Source organism: Paramisgurnus dabryanus, chromosome 16 (assembly GCF_030506205.2).
Source record: "Paramisgurnus dabryanus chromosome 16, PD_genome_1.1, whole genome shotgun sequence".
Taxonomy (NCBI): domain Eukaryota; kingdom Metazoa; phylum Chordata; class Actinopteri; order Cypriniformes; family Cobitidae; genus Paramisgurnus; species Paramisgurnus dabryanus.
This window is the reverse complement of record NC_133352.1, coordinates 21,381,224-21,401,488: the sequence shown is the minus strand read 5'-3', so window position 1 is coordinate 21,401,488 and position 20,265 is coordinate 21,381,224. Positions and strand designations below refer to the sequence as shown.

General features: G+C 36.6%; 1 protein-coding gene across 2 annotated transcripts; it reads left to right on the top strand.

The window, feature by feature from the left end:
- Positions 1-2,771: 2,771 nt before the first annotated feature.
- adrb2a (adrenoceptor beta 2, surface a) lies at positions 2,772-7,505 on the top strand. Of its 2 annotated transcripts, none has more exons than XM_065272310.2 (2): positions 2,772-2,962; positions 3,155-7,505. In XM_065272310.2, exons 1-2 carry the CDS (start codon positions 2,948-2,950, stop codon positions 4,403-4,405), a joined length of 1,266 nt encoding a protein of 421 aa, XP_065128382.1. In that variant the 5' UTR covers positions 2,772-2,947; the 3' UTR covers positions 4,406-7,505. The 2 variants fall into 2 exon arrangements, with proteins under 2 accessions (XP_065128382.1, XP_065128390.1); XM_065272318.2 differs by having other exon boundaries at positions 2,772-2,981.
- The last annotated feature ends 12,760 nt before the right edge of the window (positions 7,506-20,265 follow it).

Below are 20,265 nucleotides of genomic sequence, written 5' to 3'. Positions count from 1 at the left end.
AGACAAATATATACATCCCTATCCATTTTCAATGCGTGCACTTTTTATCTTTGTACAGCGCCTCGTGAATGTGTTAGCATTTAGCCTAGCCCCATTCATTCCTATGGCTCCGAACAGGGATGAATTTAGAAGCCACTAAACACTTCCATGTTTTCCCTATTTAAAGACTGTTACATGAGTACAGTAGTTACACGAGTAAGTATGGAGGCACAAAATAAAACTCTTTTTTTTTTTAGCAATAAGAATGAATGGGGCTAGGCTAAATGCTAACACATTCAAGAAGCGCTGTACAAAGATTAAAAGTGCACACACTGAAAAAAGACAGGGATGTTTTAATTAATCTATAAGTTGAGGTAAGAACATAGTACAATATTGAAAAACAGTGGTGTTTTTCTTTAAGGTTGTTGATTTTTGTTGGTAAAGTATGTGTTGAACCATGATCAAATGTAAATAAAATGACATACCCTATCTCATGGAAAGTTGTGCTATCGTCACAAAATATTTGATTAATTTATTTGTGTTCAGGACACGAATTTCCGCTGTTTTTATGCTACTGAGCACGAATGTCTTTTTTTGTGTCACGAATTTCTATAAACAGTTTTTCGTGTCCTTTGCACGACTTTCTTTTTCGTGTTTTTTTAAGTATTGTTGTCTTATTGTTTATTCCTATTTTTAATTCATTCTCGCTTTGAGTTGGGGTTAGAGTAGGGGTTTGGGTTGGGTTAGGATGTCTGAAATGTAATAGAAAGTGATTCTAACCCAAACCCCAAGCGACAATGGTAAAAAAAAGGAAAAAACAATGAGAAAACAATGTTTATAGATATTCGAGTGACACGAAAAGGACATTTGTGCTCAGTAGCAAGAAAAACAGCGTAAATTTGTGTCCTGGACACCAATAAATTAATCAAACATTTTGTGACTATAACACGACTTTTCGTGAGATTGGGTTGGACATTCTGTACTTTCATCTTACCAATTTTTGGTGTCCACAACAAACAGAGTCATTTTGTCTTTACAGTCCTGATATTTATGGAGGGCACTGTATGCTGTGTGTGTGTCTGCACGTGAGTGTGTACTCTACCTACTTCTGTGTAGGATTAAGAAAAACATATGTTGTAGTTTTGAATTGTTCCTATTAAGCTGGGTTAAGGGTGAAGTTTGTGCTTTTGTTGCGGTACCCAAGATTATTGCAATAAAGAATATATATATAAAAAAAACAATTAACAAGTGTTAATGCTATCACATCTTTTTCGTGTGTGCTTTGTCAATATTACAAATAATATAAATAAGTAAAATAATGCATTTACCATTTAAACATGTCCTATTGCTAGCTATAGTTTTCTGATAGAAATTCATTTAACTTGATATAATCATGTTATGTAATTACATTGGGCTTTACTTAAATCTGTTTTCAAATCAAACTGTTTGAGATCAGTTTAATGGTAATTAAATGCCAAGAACACACCTTTCAATTAAAAACATTCTTTAAATGTACTTAAAAATACATGCTTCAAACCACTGTAATCTCATTCAGGTGTCGCAATGAACCTTAAACCCATAATATTCCCTTTCCATAATATTCCCTTTCCACTCATCCACAGAAACATTCAGAGGAAGCCCTCATACCAAATCAAATTCTTCATTTGAACCTGTTTGAACCTTACCTCGCCTTTTCACTGACCTCTGCTAATATGTCTGCAGACACAATCTAACCTGATCTCCAGCTTTAAAAACAATATGTCCAACGCCCTCTAATCCTCACACTGTACCAGAGCCCTAAAAGCAATCCTTGACCATTAGAAAGCCTCCACTGAAAAAACTTACACATAGTACACAAAATAAAACTACTGTATACACTGCAGTTTCTAAATCCCTCTAACAAAATGAGTTTTAGACAACCTTAAAATTGATTATACATCTACATCAAGAAAGATCTGACCTTTTTCTTCTAATGTAACACATGTGAAAGCTGCCTTTTCAAAGAATATTATGTTACATCTTTGTATCTGAATACTAAGCAACTTGCACATGTCATTGTCTCAAACACAATGCTTGCACATTTTGTATGTTGCTTAGTTAAGATGGTGCTATGGTTATATAAATTTTCCCAAAATCGACAAAGTAAAGGCGTACACAGCATTTTATCATTGAATCCTGGATGCTCATAAGGCGCTTAGCCAAAGCCTTTAACACCTCCGTCAATTATTTTTTAAGTCCATCAAATACTATTGCTTAAAACCCGCCTAATCACGGCCTCAGGCCATTCCAAAATACCGGTTTGTTGGAAAAACCTATTAAGACCTGATAAAATAATTTGCATTTACAACAAAACATGTCACATGAACATGAATTGTTTTGCATCTGAGCTCAACATATACTTATTATATATCATAAACATATATGTCTCAGCATTAAAGCAGACCTTAGAGTCTTTTGAATAAGATTTGCATGTTAGTTTGGTAGGGATAGCAATCTGTAAGGATAGAAAAGCACTACTTTTTTTCTGAAAACTGTTTCTTAATGATGGGAAGACAGCTTGATTTATATGCTTAAATAGCAGTGTTTTCATTCATGTTGTTTCATTTTGTATTGATAAATAACACATCAGTGTGTTGTTGTTAGTTCTGTATTGCAGTCAACATGAATACAGTGCAGCTTAACCTCACTCTCCCGTTCAGGCAGCTCATTGGCTGGGAGTCAGTTGTGATGTCATCTCAGAATGTTATAAGGTCTCTGACAAATAGCCTGAGAGCCACATTCAACGTAAAACAGCTCAGCAGAGTAACTGCGGTGTGTGTGAGATGTAGAGAAACGTGCTGTGCTGACAGAGAGGAAGCGTGATCAAAACATAAAGAGAGAGAGAGAGAGAGAAGCACGCAAGACTAAATGGAGGAATCTACTTATTCATAGTGTCCCTAAAGGCGTTTACGAACATACTTAACTTTGTATGGGAGAAATGGAGGTAAAAGACTTTTTTGGAGGTTTGTAAAAACAAAAACATTGAGAACATTGATAATTGTAAACTTAAATTATGTATGCACATAAACACTTGTTGAATTACTGTTGATAGCTTGGTAAATATTTTAGTGAACCAACTTTATGTGTTTATTTTTACTTCTTCAATATATCTCTACTCTATTTTGATCTCTGTCAGATCATGGGAAGCACACAGCCCGCTGCAACTGCAAACATCTCAGAGGCTTTAAACTCCTCAGCACCAGAGACACCAACCGGTAAAGTACAGGTACTACTTGCCATCGTCTTGTCTGTAGTGGTCCTGACTATTGTCCTTGGCAATGTGTTGGTGATTACCGCCATCGCCCGCTTCCAACGGCTTCAAAACGTCACCAATTGCTTCATTACGTCACTTGCTTGTGCCGACCTGGTTATGGGATTAGCAGTGGTGCCCTTCGGCGCCATTAAAGTCATTCTGAACAAATGGCACTTTGGCAGATTCTGGTGTGAGTTTTGGACAGCCACTGATGTTCTGTGCGTCACGGCAAGCATCGAGACTCTATGTGTCATCGCTCTGGACCGCTACCTCGCTATCACTTCACCCTTCCGCTACCAGTCCCTACTGACGAAGTGCAGGGCTCGCCTTATCGTGCTGCTGGTTTGGGTCATCGCCGGACTAATTTCCTTCCTACCGATCCACATGGAGTGGTGGATTTCCGAAAATGAAGATGCGAAAAGTTGCATAAACACCACCTCCTGCTGTGAATTTGATATCAACACCACGTACGCCATCACCTCGTCCATAGTCTCCTTTTACATCCCACTGGTCATCATGGTTTTCGTCTACAGCCGTGTCTTTCAGGAGGCGAGAAAGCAACTGAAGAAGATCAACAAAAGTGAAGGCAGATTCCATTCTCAGAACGTTAATGGAAAAAAGCAGATGTCAAGCACCGAGGGTCCCATCAGCGCCCACTGTGAAGGAAGGAGCACCAAGAAGCTCAAATTCTGCCTGAAGGAACATAAGGCATTGAAGACTTTGGGCATCATTATGGGCATCTTTACACTTTGTTGGCTGCCTTTCTTCATACTAAATGTTGTGGGGGCAATACCTACATTGGACAAAATCGAGAACATCAAATTGACGTCCAAAATATTTAACTGGATAGGCTATGTTAACTCAGCCTTCAATCCATTCATCTACTGTAGGAGCCCAGAGTTCAGGTATGCTTTTAAGGAGATCCTAGGCCTGAATAGATCACACTACCCTAAAGCAAAGCCAGCAAATGGATTTAAGTATTCTGGGCATAGCTGGGAAAGTGAGCACAGAGGACGGAGCAAAGGAAATTCAGAGAACAGCGACCCAGCGGAGGGGAACTCAGAAAAAGAGTTGGCTGTAGATAAAAAGGACTCAAATGGGAACTGCAGTAACAAACTAATGAATGTGTTGTAATTCACCTGGCAAGTCCTGACTCATTCCACTATGACTTCTTATTAAGTCACATAAGGACAGGTTACGCCTCTTCTGGTAAGTGGGCACTGAAGGAAGCATGCTAGGACTGTTTATTTTTTAAACAAGGGCCATTTTTAAAATTCATTTTTATCATCTACCTCATAATGTATTGTATTATCTTGTACTCTCACCTGCTTTATCAGTTTATTTGGGTAGTTTATTTAAAAACAAAACAGCATCATCAAAAACATTATTTAATTAAAACAATCAGAGATTTAAACAAAAACTACTTCTATTCCATAACAGAAAATAATCAAATAAATTGTCTTTTAGCACTAAGCATTTTTCTTACAATTTTCCTACAATATTTTGACTACAATTTATTTGCATACAGAGAGAAAGAGAGAGAGAGATATATAAAGAGAGAGAGTGTGAGAGCAAAGCTTTATTATCTCTTTTAATACCGGGTGTGCGAGGTGGTGCCAGGGGCGCGAGGTTTTATGACATTTTACAAAATACATTAATTTATCATTAACTCTGTGTAATTAACCAACAACATTGCGTTGTATAACTTAATATATTTAGTTTAACTCAAATTTTAAGTATGAGATTATTTTATGTCATGAATTGTTTTTGAGGGGGTGTAAAGGGTTGCACCCTACAGGGTGGGGAGAGGGGTGTTGCACACGCAAAAGTAAAAAAAAAACACAGCATTAAACAAAGTCTTTCTGCAGCGTCTTTTACTAAAGCTAGGTCATTTCAGTGGATGCAGTCTGCAATGCAATGCAAAAAGTTTTGCCATGTTTTATGTTCCATCTTGAATAACAAAAGTACATATGATATGCACAAAATGTCATGTGGCAAGCCAATGCGGAAACCACACCTTTTGTCACAATCAAAAAATAGTGGAAGTAAATGTATGTGGTCACGAGAGCTTCTTTAAGGAAACATGCAATGTGGTACGGTTCAGTCTTTCAGTCATGTGATTCCTCAAACTGAGCATCGCTCAATCCCTTTATGCAGTCTTTTCACAGCATATTGACACGAATCTTATCACAAATCTCTTGGTTATTAAACGCATACAGGAAAGCAGAAAATCTCTGGTGGTTAGATATGCCTGGTGTCATTTTGGGTCTCACAGCAGATGCTTCAAAATTCACTCTGGGAATGTTCTTAACATGATCTAGTTGAACATTTTCAAGTGTATCAAGCCACCAAATAAATATTTGAGATGTAGAGTTTGTTAAGAGACATGTGACTCTGTCCAAAATGCTAGAAGGATAAACAAATTAGGAAGTATTGAGTTTCCTGTCTGCGAGCAATGATGGGTCCCGCTAATGCAAGCAGTGCAAACCACACAGTCATTTGTCTGTTCTCCTCTGACTCAAATTTCTGACCTAGGCGTTTAATCTAATGTTCTACATACGCATACGCTGTGAACGTGGCCAATGCTTTCGATACGTGTCAGTGTTTGTCAACTATTAATTTTAGGTCAATTGTTTCCTTTGATATTTTGTTGTTTGCTTATTCCATTGAAACTGTGAAATTCTTTCTTTGACAAAATGTTTTTGTACTGGTTGTGGCTTTGTGGTCTTGTTTGAATACTTTGCACATTTGTTGTAATGCAAACACTTCTGTGTTTACTTTCCATTGCTACAATGTTGTGATGACCATTTCTGTTTTAAGAAAGCATTACACCAAATTGCAGGAGTAGATCTACTGCAGTTTAAAACTAGCTTTTACATCCGTCGCAGCATTCACAGTAAATGTAATACACTGTCGATATACTGTATATTCAATGATAAAAAGACCACAGGTATTATAATCTGAGTCTAGCGTTTAACTAGTGAATATACATGTGTTATACAGTATGTGGATGTCATCGATCTTGATGTGAAGTGAAAATGACAGCTTGGACAGATTTGTTAACACTGCACTCTTCTGGGAAAGTTTTTTTCTGCAGGTAGCTTACAGTAATCGCCTGTATTTCTGTGCTTAATTTGTTTCTATTGAAATTTTTGTGCAATTTTTGCCATGATTGTAGCAATGTAATTTATTGCTGTGTTGGAAGTTTATATGAATTCTGCATTCTATGGACACGCTTAACCTGTTGAGTAAAGTGTTTACAACCATCAATGTCTTTCTGTAAGACATAGCACCTTCGTTGTAGTAATTAAGCAAAGTCTGGTCCCTGTACATTGATGTTGCTGTATACTGTACAGAAATGTCATATTGGTGCCCCCTTCAGCATTCGATGTGCACTAATATATTTTCACTTAAAAGTTTTACACAAAAAGAAATACCTTGTAGAAACACTGTATGTTCACTTATACAAGTCAAAGACTTGCCCCCTTCTTAATTACTGCCATGCTGAATTCAAATGACCTGTCGAAGAAACTGAACAAAGTGCCAGTATGGGTGTAAATGGGGCATTTTTAAAATGGCAATTGTAATATGCTTTTATGCATCATATCTGCTGACAAAATGAAAATAAAATTGAACTTAGTTTACCTTTAAGTTCATCAACTATGTCTGAAAATGTGGCACATCTGGCTAATAAACCTAAAAGAAGTTGAAAGGGATAACCTTGAAGGAGATCAGTCATCGCATTTGAAAGTACAGATACAGTGTGGACAACGTCTCACTGATGCATGCAAATATGATTCAAAATCAACTTTAATGACAAAGCCTATTTATACTGTACATTTAAAAATCAATTCAACAATAAAAATTAAGACTCAGTTAGCAAAACAAAACCTTTCAATATCCAATTCCATGAACCACTTTATTCATGGTCTGTGTACTATGTATAATGCTGTACCAGTTTAATGTTTACTTAGATCCCTTTAAGCTACTTTCGCACAATAATTATCATTGTTTAGTTCAACTAGGAAAGTATGTTGAATTATAATTGTTGTTTAATTGTATTTATGAAATATAAATGTAATGTCATTTGAATTCTGTAATAAATGTTTAAATGAAAGCAAATTGATTCTCAAAATGTCTTTAAAAACCAAAACAAATGCATGGAGCTGTTACAGTATAAAACACAATTTGGGTTTAAGATAGAGCTGCATACATTTTAAACGCATTTCTGTATAGATATAAAGAGTAACTTTTAACCAGTGCATATTTGAGTGGTTATACAATATTAAAGCATTTAAGCAGGTTTTAACATTGCTCCAGGGATATTAGATTCAGTTCCCAACAGGCTTCTGCTTTGTAAATCATTACAAAGGCAATGCCCTCACCATGCAAGATTAAATCAATCCCCTCATCACCAAGGGTATGATTTGTATCCATCTATCTTGCATAGCAAACATTCCCTTAAGAACGAAACTTTATCGTTTGCATGCATTGCAGCAACTAAAGTCATGTCTATTTCAGTATGGGAAAGCGTCCCCGTAGCATATGATTGGAATAGACTGATATCGTAAAATGTTTCCATTTCGAGCCATGGCTTATAATGTTGGCTTGAGAAATACTGTAACATACTGTTATTTGACTTAAATTCTTAAATTAATAAAAAACACAGATCTGTAGATTGGTCGAAAGAAGTGTGCAATATATTTTCTAGCACATTTACACTTATGGGTTTACGTTATATGGGGACTCCATAGTCATAATGACTCTTGTACTGTACAAAATAAGGCTGCACAATTATGACAAAAATCGTAATTGCCGATTTTTCACCTTGATATTGTAATTGCGATTATTCTTGCCAATTTATAGATTGTATATTGAAAATTCTGTGAAGCAGCTGCATGAGTATTTCTAAACATCCAAAACTAAATAATAATGTAAATAACAAAAAATATGGGAGTTAAGTTGTTAGTAAAAATACAAAACGAATGGCTAAAGGACACAGCAATTTATCATTTTTTAAAATCTCTGATTTACAATTGTATTCCTTCTTTTGTATAATATGAAAGTGCAGCCTTAATACAGTAAATTAAAGGGACAGTCCACTTTTTTTTAAAGAATATGCTCATTTTCAAGCTCCCCTAGAGTTAAACATTAGATTTTTATCGTTTTGGAATCCATTCAGCCGATCTCTAGGTCTTGCGGTACCACTTTTAGCATAAAGCATATTCCATTGAATCTGACTAGACCATTAGCATGGCTCTCAAAAATAACCCAAGAGTTTCTATATTTTTTCTTATTTAAACTTGACTCTTCTGTAGTTACATCGTGTACTTAGATCGATTGAAAATTAAAAGTTGTGATTTTCTATTCAGATATGGCTAGGAACTATACTCTCATTCTGGCGTAATAATCAAGACTTTGCTGCCGTAACATGGCTGCAGCAGGCGTAATGATATTACACACTGCCGAAAATCCCTAGCTATTGAAAGTTACCAAGGGGAATATTTTCGGGGAGTGCGTAATATCACTACGCCTGCTGCAGCCATGTTATGGCATGTCAAACTCTAGGGGAACTGGAAAATGAGCATATTTTTGAAGAAAAAAAAAAGTATGAAGTATGCCTTTAAAAGTTGTTTATTTTAAGAATGGCTATGTGTTTGGGCAAAGCCTTGCAAAACCTCTGGGCTTTATATAGAAGTAGTGGAACTATATGAGAGGTGTTTTAAAGGCTAATGATTCCTGATGTTATAGTGCTAAGTTCCTTTAATTTAAAGGAACAGTATGTAGGATTGTGGCCAAAACTGGTATTGCAATCACAAAACTTGTGGCTAAAACTGGTACTGCAATCACACAACTGGTGGCCAATACACAAAATGACAACATAAACATCAGTTGAGGGCTGCAACTCCACTTTTTAAATGACAATATCCTGGCCAGACCACTGTTGTCAGTGATTTAAGTATTTGAAATGAATTTTTTTTCTTAATGTCTAGTGACATATCAGGGCAATTTTATGATTAATTGATATAAATTTCTTACATACTGTTCCTTTAATGACTTATACTGTACTCTTGCTGCTGTGACATTTACTTTTGAAAACATAAATGGAAATGAGATTTAAATGGACCCACCAAAAATCACATAGAAAAATATGGTAAAGGTTTTCCCTGTCTTCCTCATTATTGATGGCAAATTTAGGCATTGGTTTCGGCAATCACAAGTAGACAGATGATATATGAACACAGCAGAAACTAAACGTGAAGTAAACCACTTCCTTCTCAGTCCAGCATACCACAACCTTTGCTTGCATGCTGTCTGGAGTGGTTTTATGCAAAACCCACACGAAAGTACAGAAATTCTGAATATGCACACATTGGTTGCAAACAGCCATACATGCACGCATTGAATCTAACATCTGCTGACCCACATAGAATTCATCCTGTGTTCCTGTTGTCAGGCTTTAATTTTTTTAAAGATTATATTTACCTTTATGTATTTGGCAAAGCAACTTACTTTAAAGTGCATTCAAGCCAGAGGCGATTCTAGGGTTAGAGCTTAAGGGGTGCTGAGCACCCAATGAGCTCCGCTGCCACCTAGACCCCGAAGCCATTTGTTTTGAGAATAATGGCTGGCTGATGAAGTTATTGGCTGGCTAGCCGGCTCAGCCGAAACCTAAATGGCTGCTGCAGCCGCCAAACTTTTCATAGCTGCAAATGGCTGAAGCTGCCACATGTCTACAGATGTCTACGTTATACTGATTAACAGTGCTGGGAAAATTACTTACAAAGTGTAATACATTATATATTACAAATTACTGTAATTTGAAAGTAATTAGTCACATTACAATATTACTGTCTCTGAACTGTAATGAGTTATGTTACTTTTGAGTTACTTTCATAAAAATAACAGAAGTATGACTAATTATAAAATGTTAAAATGTAGTTTATTGCTGCATAAATCTAGAAGTTTTGTGTTTGCCCTCGAGCTTTGAATAGGCACAGTGAAGACTTATGGCAAAATACAATAACAATCACTGTCAGAATTATAAACATAGACATATGATCTGGTAAAAGTCTGGTAAATTATGGTACACATTACCAAACACAATAGAGCTAGAGCCCACTATAATGCTACCTATAGACTAATAACATGGCAAAACACGCAACCTCTTTTCATTTCTATTCTTTAATTCACTTTTAATTCAGATTCACAGCACAAACCTGGCATGCACTGGGTTGAATGAATGAATGAATATAGGTTCCCATACAAAGGTTGGTAAAAACTTTTAACATTGATGTTTAAAAGTCTACACTAATTTTACGTTGTAGTTTTGGTTGCTGTTTGTAATAAAACTGAAGATAGCATAGCAATAGCCTAGCAATCTATTATGTATCTGGACTGTAACCATAGCAACGTTAGCTTACCTTGTCATTGCTGGTGTGATATGGATTTTACTGGCAAGCTTTTTAAAAGTCTCTTTACTTCTGGGGTTGAAGCAGCATGGGAGACCGATAGAAAGAACTTTCTGTTGCTTTTACTTAGTGCTCTCATTCGCAGAATTATGCGTGCGCGACGCTACCGGACCTGATTGCGACCACTTTAGTCAATGTTATACAGCCACGGACTTCCCAGAAGAAACGCTCTTATAAGAAACGCGTCTATATTTTACTTCACCGATTCCAAATCGCAGTTCCAATACAATATTAAAGTAAAAATGAACATGCTGCATACAGCACCCGGAAACAGACATACAAAATTTTACCGGCAGCTTTTTCCTGTGTGGATGCTGGTCGCGCGCATTGGTCAAAAATAAAAATAACACGGTCTATTTTTGAAATGCATTGTCGTGACGCGCACGTTGCATCACTTCTTCTGTACGGAAAACGAGCAATTTTAATTTCCCAATCCGAAGACTGCAGCCTCCGGAGGTCGCATTTTTACGCTGCCTACGTCATCAACACGGTCTTATTTCAAAATATCAACAATTATAAAGTTTATTCTTATTATAAGTTAATCGTAAATTGTTGTAATATGCGTATGGCTTGCGAATGTAATGCTCAGTTAACTTAAATAAACCAGGCTTGATGACGTTTGCAGCCTGCATATGCAACCTCCACAGGTTGCAACCCCTTTGTGTATTGTACGAGCGAGCACAAGACTGTGCTGTTATGAAACCAATCGGAAAATGGATCTCGTGTATTGTTTATATATTTTGTGTGTGTATGTCTTTATGTGATAGAATTATTATCTGATTGCAAATAATTCTAGCCGGCTCAGCCAAACTTTATCAGCTGGCGGCTCAATTTGGCTTAGGAAATTATTGGCTGATGGCGGCTGAACTTCTAAATGGCGCAAATGGCGGCGCCTGGCGGCGGCTTCGGGGTCTACTGCCACCACCCACTCTTTTTTCCTACAGAAACCAATAATATGTTTATTGTAAAATAACTATTGGTTCAACTAACTCCAAAATCCAGATTTTTTTGGAGACCTTTCAGGCATGAAAACGGATCAGGGGTGAAAAAGATGAGAAGAAAATTACCCCTCTGGGAGCATGCTCCCCCTTAGAACTTTTTTTAAAATTACATATTTTAAAGCATCAATCTGATGAGTTTTGAGATGCATTTTTTTGCCAACCTTTTTATTTCTAATTAGTGGCGAGCTAGCACTTTTTTGCCATTAATGCCATATTAAAGTATCAGGACAAAAGGTGGGCTACAGCAGCAGTGTGGGTATGGTTTTATGTGCAGGGCTCAACATAAAGGACTGCCCGGTGGCCCGGGGCAAGCGTGAGAGATGTTCGGGCCAGTAGAAAGTTTTGTCACTTGCCCGATTGGGCCAGTGCTTCACCCTCAGTCACTAAAATATATTGTCATCAATGTATATTATTTAACATCTTGGAAGCAGACATTTACTTAGGTAAAACACGACCCAAGAAACAATGCAATATTTTGCACAATTTGCTGTAAGTTTACAGGTAAGTTGGGAGCCTTTTTTCATTGGAAGATCTCTGTTGTATATGTATACATTTATATTTGACTTTTGAATTATTATTTTTAAATATGTGACTCGGCCAGTATAAAAAATTATTTGCGTTGAGCCCTGTATGTGGATATACAGTGTGTCGTTTTAAGCCTTTGTCAAAATGATAAATCTCCTAATTTATAACTTTTATGCCTACAACATATGGTAGGATGGTAGGTTTATTAATAATTTGTTAATTTGCAGCTTTTCTTTTAACAGTCCTTTAATTGAACCATTACCTTTACTATATGTCTAAAACAAAACACATGTGACTCCTGCACTAAGGGTTAAAAACGTTATCCCCTTCATATTAATCTACATGTGACAAACTAAAAAAATATTTATTGTCTAGTTTGATAGTCAGACAGTTAGTGATTTCACACATAACTTACCGGTACTGGTGGTATACAGTGATATATATGTAGTTTGTTTTCACTCTGTTCCTAACGCCATGTTTTCATGACGACTGACCAGAAAAGACGCACGTGACGTCATGTTTACATGACTCCCCATTGTTAAAATAAGTCTCAAATTAACGATAAATCATACAATAAACTTTAACAATGGAGACACACGTACTGTATGCAACTACCCACAAAACTGCATGCGTCTTGCGGAAGAACATTGTAACCGGCGCTACTTCTCTCCGTTTAAAGGGCGATTTATAGTCGTGCGTAGGTCCTACGCCGTAGCTACCGTGGCTATCCGTAGCCTGTGCGTAGCTCTGCGTAGCCTGACGCGCACCTCACAAAATTTCTAACAGCTCGTCGGCTCTACGCGGACCGCAAGCGCTGTGATTGGTCCACCAGAACCCCTCCCGTCAGGTAAAAAAAACTGCGTCATAGGTATTTCCGTTTGAGACGGTGAAAACAAAGATGAGCCAAGTTGAGGAGTGATTTAACTCAAACTGCAACATAAGTCGCTGTTTATTTACTTCCATAATTGCTGGTCTTCTCAAATTATACACAACAAGTTGCTATTTCTTCTTCGTTTGTGGGATAACTTGCTTAGCTTCTTCTTCTGTGATGACTTCTGCTGCTACGCCGTAGGACCTACGCACGACTATAAATCGCCCTTAAGTCTATGGACGAGTCACCCAGGTACTGTACTACTCCGCAGCGCGCGGGTACCCGCCGTACTAAAATAATCCGAAAATAAACACTTATTATACGTGTACCATGGTGATTCAGTATAAGACAAAAACACGGCTTGAAAGATTGATTCGTGATGAACTCGCTCACTATAAACATAACGTAAACATTTTGTAAGATTCATGCAAGCAAGTTGCATCACAACAGTTTTAACTGATTCTCACTCTGCGTGTGTTTCGCGCTCGGGCTAAGCGATGCAGGTACAGAGAAGTAAAAGAAGAGGATGACACCATTTGCTAAGCGGGGAGGTTTTCATTTTCTACCTTAACATATACATTTTAAACCACAAACTACGGAGTATGTTTTGGACATTATTTAACCTTGTCAAAGACGAACGAACATTTTAGAATAAATAAATTTCTTGCTCCAAGTTTTATGGGTGCTGAGCTCCTTTTAAGGGGTGCTGAAACACCCCTAAAAAGGGGCTAGCCTCGCCCATGATTCAAGCTATAAATGTTATCTATGGGGTGGTTTCCTGGACAAGGATTAGACTAGTCCTAGACTAAAATAAATATAAGAGCTGTCCAAACTGAAAACAACTTGCACTGACATATCTTAAAATACATCAGGGCCTTTTGTTTAGTCTCAAAATGCACAAAAGTAATGTTTTCAGTACGGCATGTTTGTTAAAACTAGTTATGTTTCCTAATTAAACTAAGGCCTAGTCCTAGCTTAAGCTAATCTCTGTCCGGGAAACCAACCCTATATGTGTGTTCTTTATAACATCAAACCCACAACCTTCGCTCTGCTAATGCAATGCTCTACCAACTTTGCTTTTGAGATCCTTCAATAATTTGAATCTACTCCTTAATGTAATACAATAAATACTACAAATGTAATGCAATATTAGGACTGCAAGATACATCTTAATTACAGGAAATTGCAAATACGCATATCGCAATACATATACCGCAAAGGTTTGCAATAACTGAAAGAATTTAATACTTTAAAAAAGTTATAGTCAAAGTTTTGGGTCGATGCAGATAGCAGAGAGATTGGTTAAACAGAGAGAGAGAGAGAGAGAGAGAGCCAGTGCCGTTTTCTTTTACAAACGTAAAGCATTATTGTATTGCATTTCGTATATTGCATCATATAGCAAGCATATATTTATATACACATAATATATGTATTTTTCTTCAATGTTGTGCAGCTTTTAATAATACAATACAATACAACGTTTTATTCGCCTTTTTATTCTTTTAAGCAAATAACAGTAAATCAAAATCTCTCTTCTCACCAACATCAGTAGCCTCAAAACATATAAACTGTTATAAGTTTGACCATTTGACCCTCTCTCCACTAAATCAATCAATCTATCCCACCGTGAGAAGGTTTTTTAGGGACGCGAGACCTGACCCATCTTGAGAACGTTTTGGTTATAAAATGTGATTTAGATTGAACAAGGGCGTGGTTGTTATTCATGAGTGCTCTCCAAACTGATCTGATAATCTACTTCAATTACGCTTGAGCCTTTGCTAAGCTATAGGAAGCACGTCTCTGTTATTTAATCATTATTTGCCTTCCACCAGAAATAAATCTGTCACATTAACTCGCTCCCGTTGAAGTCCTTATCGCTGTCTGAAAGGCACACATAAGGTTCCCTAGGCTACAATCTGAAACATAATGTCTTGGGTCCAAATCTTTAGTTTCGACATTCAAAGTAGCTACTTCAATAATGGAAGCATGAATGAGTGAGATACAAAAAAGGGGAGCCAAGCTGACTTAATGAGGCACAAGTGCTCCTTTTTATATTTGCAGGGAGCAGAGAGGAGGTCTCTGATCATGGCACCGCATAGTCTGCTAACAGCACTGCTTTCTGAGAGACCTCCACAAGCAAACCAAGTAAAAATCATTCTGCTGCCCTTTGGGGGTTAAAACAGCACAGCATTAGTGCATGGTTTCATTCAGCCCCCAGAGTCCAAGAAAAATATCTGAAAAACACTAGTCAAACAAGCAGTCCGTAGCCACATACCGTGTCCCTTTCCCACGTTTGATACGTACAGTAGGCTGTTTTTTGCTACAGTATAAGCTTGTAGCAAATTACCAAAACCTCTGAATTGGATAGCGTCAAGCCACAGCTCTTATCATAGACATAAAGAACAAAGAACCTTCACACTGTAATAAAGCTGAAATAGAGCTAACATGTTAGACAAGCAGCGCGTTGCATGCAGACACGAACATGCACCCTGTTGCTCATACAGTCACACATTGTTTCGTATTACACAAAAACAACTACCCACAAACACACACACAAATGACCACAGGGGAGCTGAAATGAGACACCACAAAAGCACTCAGAGGAGAGATTATGGAGTCACTCTCAGGAGCCATTTTCACAAAGTAAGTGCTGAAGGCCCCTCTTGTGCTTAATGATTTTGCCATTAGAGTAATCCAGTGTCTCATTTTCTCCCTTCAGAACACAGTGTCTGCCATGTGATTTTAACACTGCTATCAATCAGGCGTGACTCAAACCCTCTATGCATCTATGTATTTTTAATTGACACAGCGTGCTAATGACTATAAACAAACAATATCCTGATGATATAATTAGTAATAATGTATTTATTGAAGTGCCTTCCCGAACCCTTATAATGGATGGATAAAAAGAGATCCATTTTGGAAGAACACAAAGAAAATTAATTACTGAGAGAAATCAAGAATGTACTTCTTCAAAAGGGGGACAAATCATAGTGTTAGTTACTATACTGTATAAATGAGGTCTGCAGACATACATTGCAATGTACCTTTAAGAGTTTTATTAATACATTTTATTGAATATACTGAATGACACAATAGGTAACCAGTGCAGATTGTACAGAGCTACATGTATGGCTGGGTTTTGAACGTAATCTAGTTTTGTTGGAAAAGCCAATGAAAAGGTCATTGCATTAGTTTCTCTTTTTTGTGTGTGTGTGTGGAAAAACAAAACACAAAAACAGATTAGATTGGTTATATTAGTTTATTGTTGGCTAGTATAATTTAAGTATCAATATGATCTTGCATTACCTTCAGCAATAAATAAGGTTTGCTCTGATTTTTTACGTAAAAAGGCAGAGGTAAATGTGCACTGTCTTTATATGGATTCCTTGTACACAATTTGTACTGGAAGATTTGTTTGTCAAAATAGAAAATCAATAAGGCTTCACTCTGGGGGTTTAATGATGAATGACTTGCATGAATCCTGTCCTTCTTTTGACCAAGGTTTTAATACTACTTCAAAAATTGACTCATTTCCTGCCCTATTGACGTATGCGGCACAAAGACGTATGCACTGCACTCTACATTTTCACAGAAATCGGCTGATGAAAACCTGATTTACAGAGTATTATTTTGCACATGAAAAGAGAAACCTTATTCTTCCAATCAACGCTGGTTTGCTCCTCATGCATATCAATGACGTTAAAATATCACCTATTAAAATGATTACATAATACGCTTTAGCCATTCATTCATTTTCTCAGATTTTAAATCAGATGACACATTCTGCTAAGATGTTTAAAAAACATACTCAATATATATATCTATAGCCTGAAAATCCTATTAATAGTTAGTTTAAGTTGCCTTTTTTAGGACAATCTCAGATATCTTTTTAATAAGCCTTTAGTTTCCATTTTGAAAAAAAGACATAATATATTTTGCAAGATAAAAACAATAAAAGTAACAGTTCACCAAAAACTGAAAATTCTAACATTTACATTTATATTAAATTTCTATTGAAGATGTTTTTCTCTGCTCCCTCTCGGGTTGCCCGACACATGCAGGAGTGCATTTGACTATGGAAAGCATAAATTAATCTGCAAATTTTTACATTTGCAATGTTTTTGTTGTCTGCAAATAACAATTCCGCATGTGTGGATTTTTATAACTAATTTCGGCTATAGTGTCTACCGGAGGCAGCATTTATGGGCCATTGCGGTCTCATTTTAGCAAACATGATAACTGCCCAGCAAGCAATTTTGGCTAAAACAAGGCAATGAACGTCTAACCATAGAACAAGAATAGACAATGCGTATACTTTTAGAACATGAAAGCAAACACCTTCAACACCTGTTGACTTTGCTTACATGATGTAATATTGTACATCTCAAAGTTCTTTTACAAGTTAAAAAAACGAAATTTTTTGCTTGCTGGGTGGCAACCGAGCTGTTGAAATACACTTTTGGGTAAATTAACAGTGGGCAGGATCACACAGACCAAAATAACAGCAGACATTGTGGACCGGAAGGCACATTTCAACAAGAGAGTAACTGGCTACAGCATTGTTTTTCAGAGAAACATATACCTGAACTAGCATGTTTCTTAAATATCTATATATTATAGTTAAAACCTACATGCAGCTTCTTTAAAACCTGCAATTTGTAACTTTAGCTTTTTATCAACATCTCTGTTTGAAACTAATTGCAGGTTACTGTATGCACTGTACTTTAACACTTTTGCTCACAATTCACACATTACTGCATTTGTTCTTGTGAAGTCTATGTATGTTTAGTTCTCATTTTAGCTGTATTTATAGTTCTTATTCAAATTTGTATTATTTTAAATTATTAATTAAATTATCTACAAGTTTGTGTCTTGCCTATCCAGTGGTGTGCCCTGTGTTAACTTGTCCTATGCAAGGACTTCATCCTGGAAAAATGCAATTTCACCATGTACAAGCTGTATAAAACATTACTGGTACTCTGATTCTCTCTGACTTTATAAGAGGCATAGATCAAATTAAAAATGTAAAAAATCAATGTAATTTTGCACAGTTTTTCAATATTTTATGTTCTTACCTCAACTTATATAAATTAATACATACCTATCTGTTATTATGGCAAAGGTTTGAGCGAGAGGGGAGTAGTCAGGAGTGATGATGTTACTGCGCGCAGAGGTCCACTAAAAAATCTATCCACTAAAAATTTGCGGCCATCTACCAGAACGCTGAAAATGAAAAGAGGGTGGACAAACACAAGGCCAAGGAAACAATGAAGTGGTTTCAAAGAAAGAAAATTAGGTTGCTTGAATGGGCCAGTCAATCACCTGACCTAATTCCCATAGAAAATCTATGGAGAGAACTGAAGATCAAAGTTCATAAAAGAAGCCCAAGGAACCTTCAAGATTTAAAGATCATTTGTGTGGAAGAATGGCCCAGAGTCACTCCAATGCAGACAACTGGTCTCTCCATACAAGAGTCACTAAGAAGCTGTAATCACCAACAAAGGCTTTTCCACAAAGTATTAAAGTGTGTTCAATAGTTATTCCCTATGTCATTTCACTTTATTTATTATGACTCAACTTGTATACTTAAATGTTCTGATTTCTTTGTATGAATTCAGTGGCTTAATGGCTACATCTGGTGGAATTTTTGTGTCAATAGCCCACTTAGAAATCCCCTTACTGATTTGATGTGTCAAATACTTATTTTCCCCGCTGTATGTATTAATTCATTGAGGTTAGAATATACATAGTACAATATTGAAAAACTGTGGTGTTTTCCTTTAAGAAATTACTTTAAGGTGCTTAGATAATATAATGTGCAGTCCTTGTGAAGCATAACTGTTGATGTTTATTAGTATAAATTACATTTACACCATCACTATAGTCATCTTATAACAAGCATGCCATTTTGGCAGTCGGCCATATACTGTACAGAAATCAGAGCCAGCAGACAATAAATCCCTAGAGTATGTTCTTCCCCCTCACTCCCTCATTCCCCTTTTGTGTTTATTTCTCAGCCACAAGCCTAAGAGTTCTGAAACCCTCACAGTGTGTAAGCAGACTAAATAAATGCAGAGGATTCACTGTCATAAAGGAGTACACAAAGGCCATACATGGTAACAGATAGAGATATGCAAGTGTCTGTGGAATTGCTCAAAGGGAGGTTAAGTGGTGGAGATCGACAGAAGGTGTCGCTATGTACTCTGTTATCATGTGGGGTTTTATTGCTATAAAAACCATTTCCAGGTCTCACAATCAAATAGGGGCACATAAACCGAAATGTTTTCATCGCAAAGAAAAGATGCCATGCAATTCTTATGTCTTTTATTGCAAGATTGCTGAGAATGTTTAGCATAACTGAATAATTCAGATTTTAAAAAAGGTCACCATTTTACTTCAAACATGTCAAAAATGTCAAAAATTATAACAGATAATAACAAAGTTAAAGTAAATAAAGTAGAAGTGAGGGCACAACCACAAAATTTTAATTTTTACCATAAACGACAATATTTATCATAAAATAGAAGCAGTATCATATTAAAATAATAGACTTACACATTTGCTTATCATAACACTCACCACCATCATGTAGAAATGCGTGATGATATGGAAAACAAGAGTGCTAATGAAGCGTTTTTGCCAACCTTGAGCTTTTATTTGCCTGGGCAAAGAGATTAAGCAGTTCCAGGTGGGCCGCTGAACACTACACCAATGATAAAATATTTAAAGGAATAGTCCAGGTTCCAAACATGTTAAGCTTAATTGATAGCATCTGTGGCATAATGTTTATTTCTGTGTAAATTATATCTAATGCAACTTTGTTGCCATGCCGATATAACAATGGAAATATGTGAACTTCATACACAAGCATTTTTATAAGACTATCATAAAAAACCTTGTGGCTGTATGCTGCTTTTTAAACACTGTATTTAATAGACTGACTATGTCCCTTGCTGAATGTGTGATATTTAAAAAAAAAATTACCACGGGGGGCGGGGGCTGTTGAATGCTTTAATCTGGTTGGTTATGAACTGTTCTACGAGTATGCATTACTTTTCGATAAACACACACCTGACCTGCCAAATTAAAATAAAGCATTCAACAGCCCCATTGTATAATTGG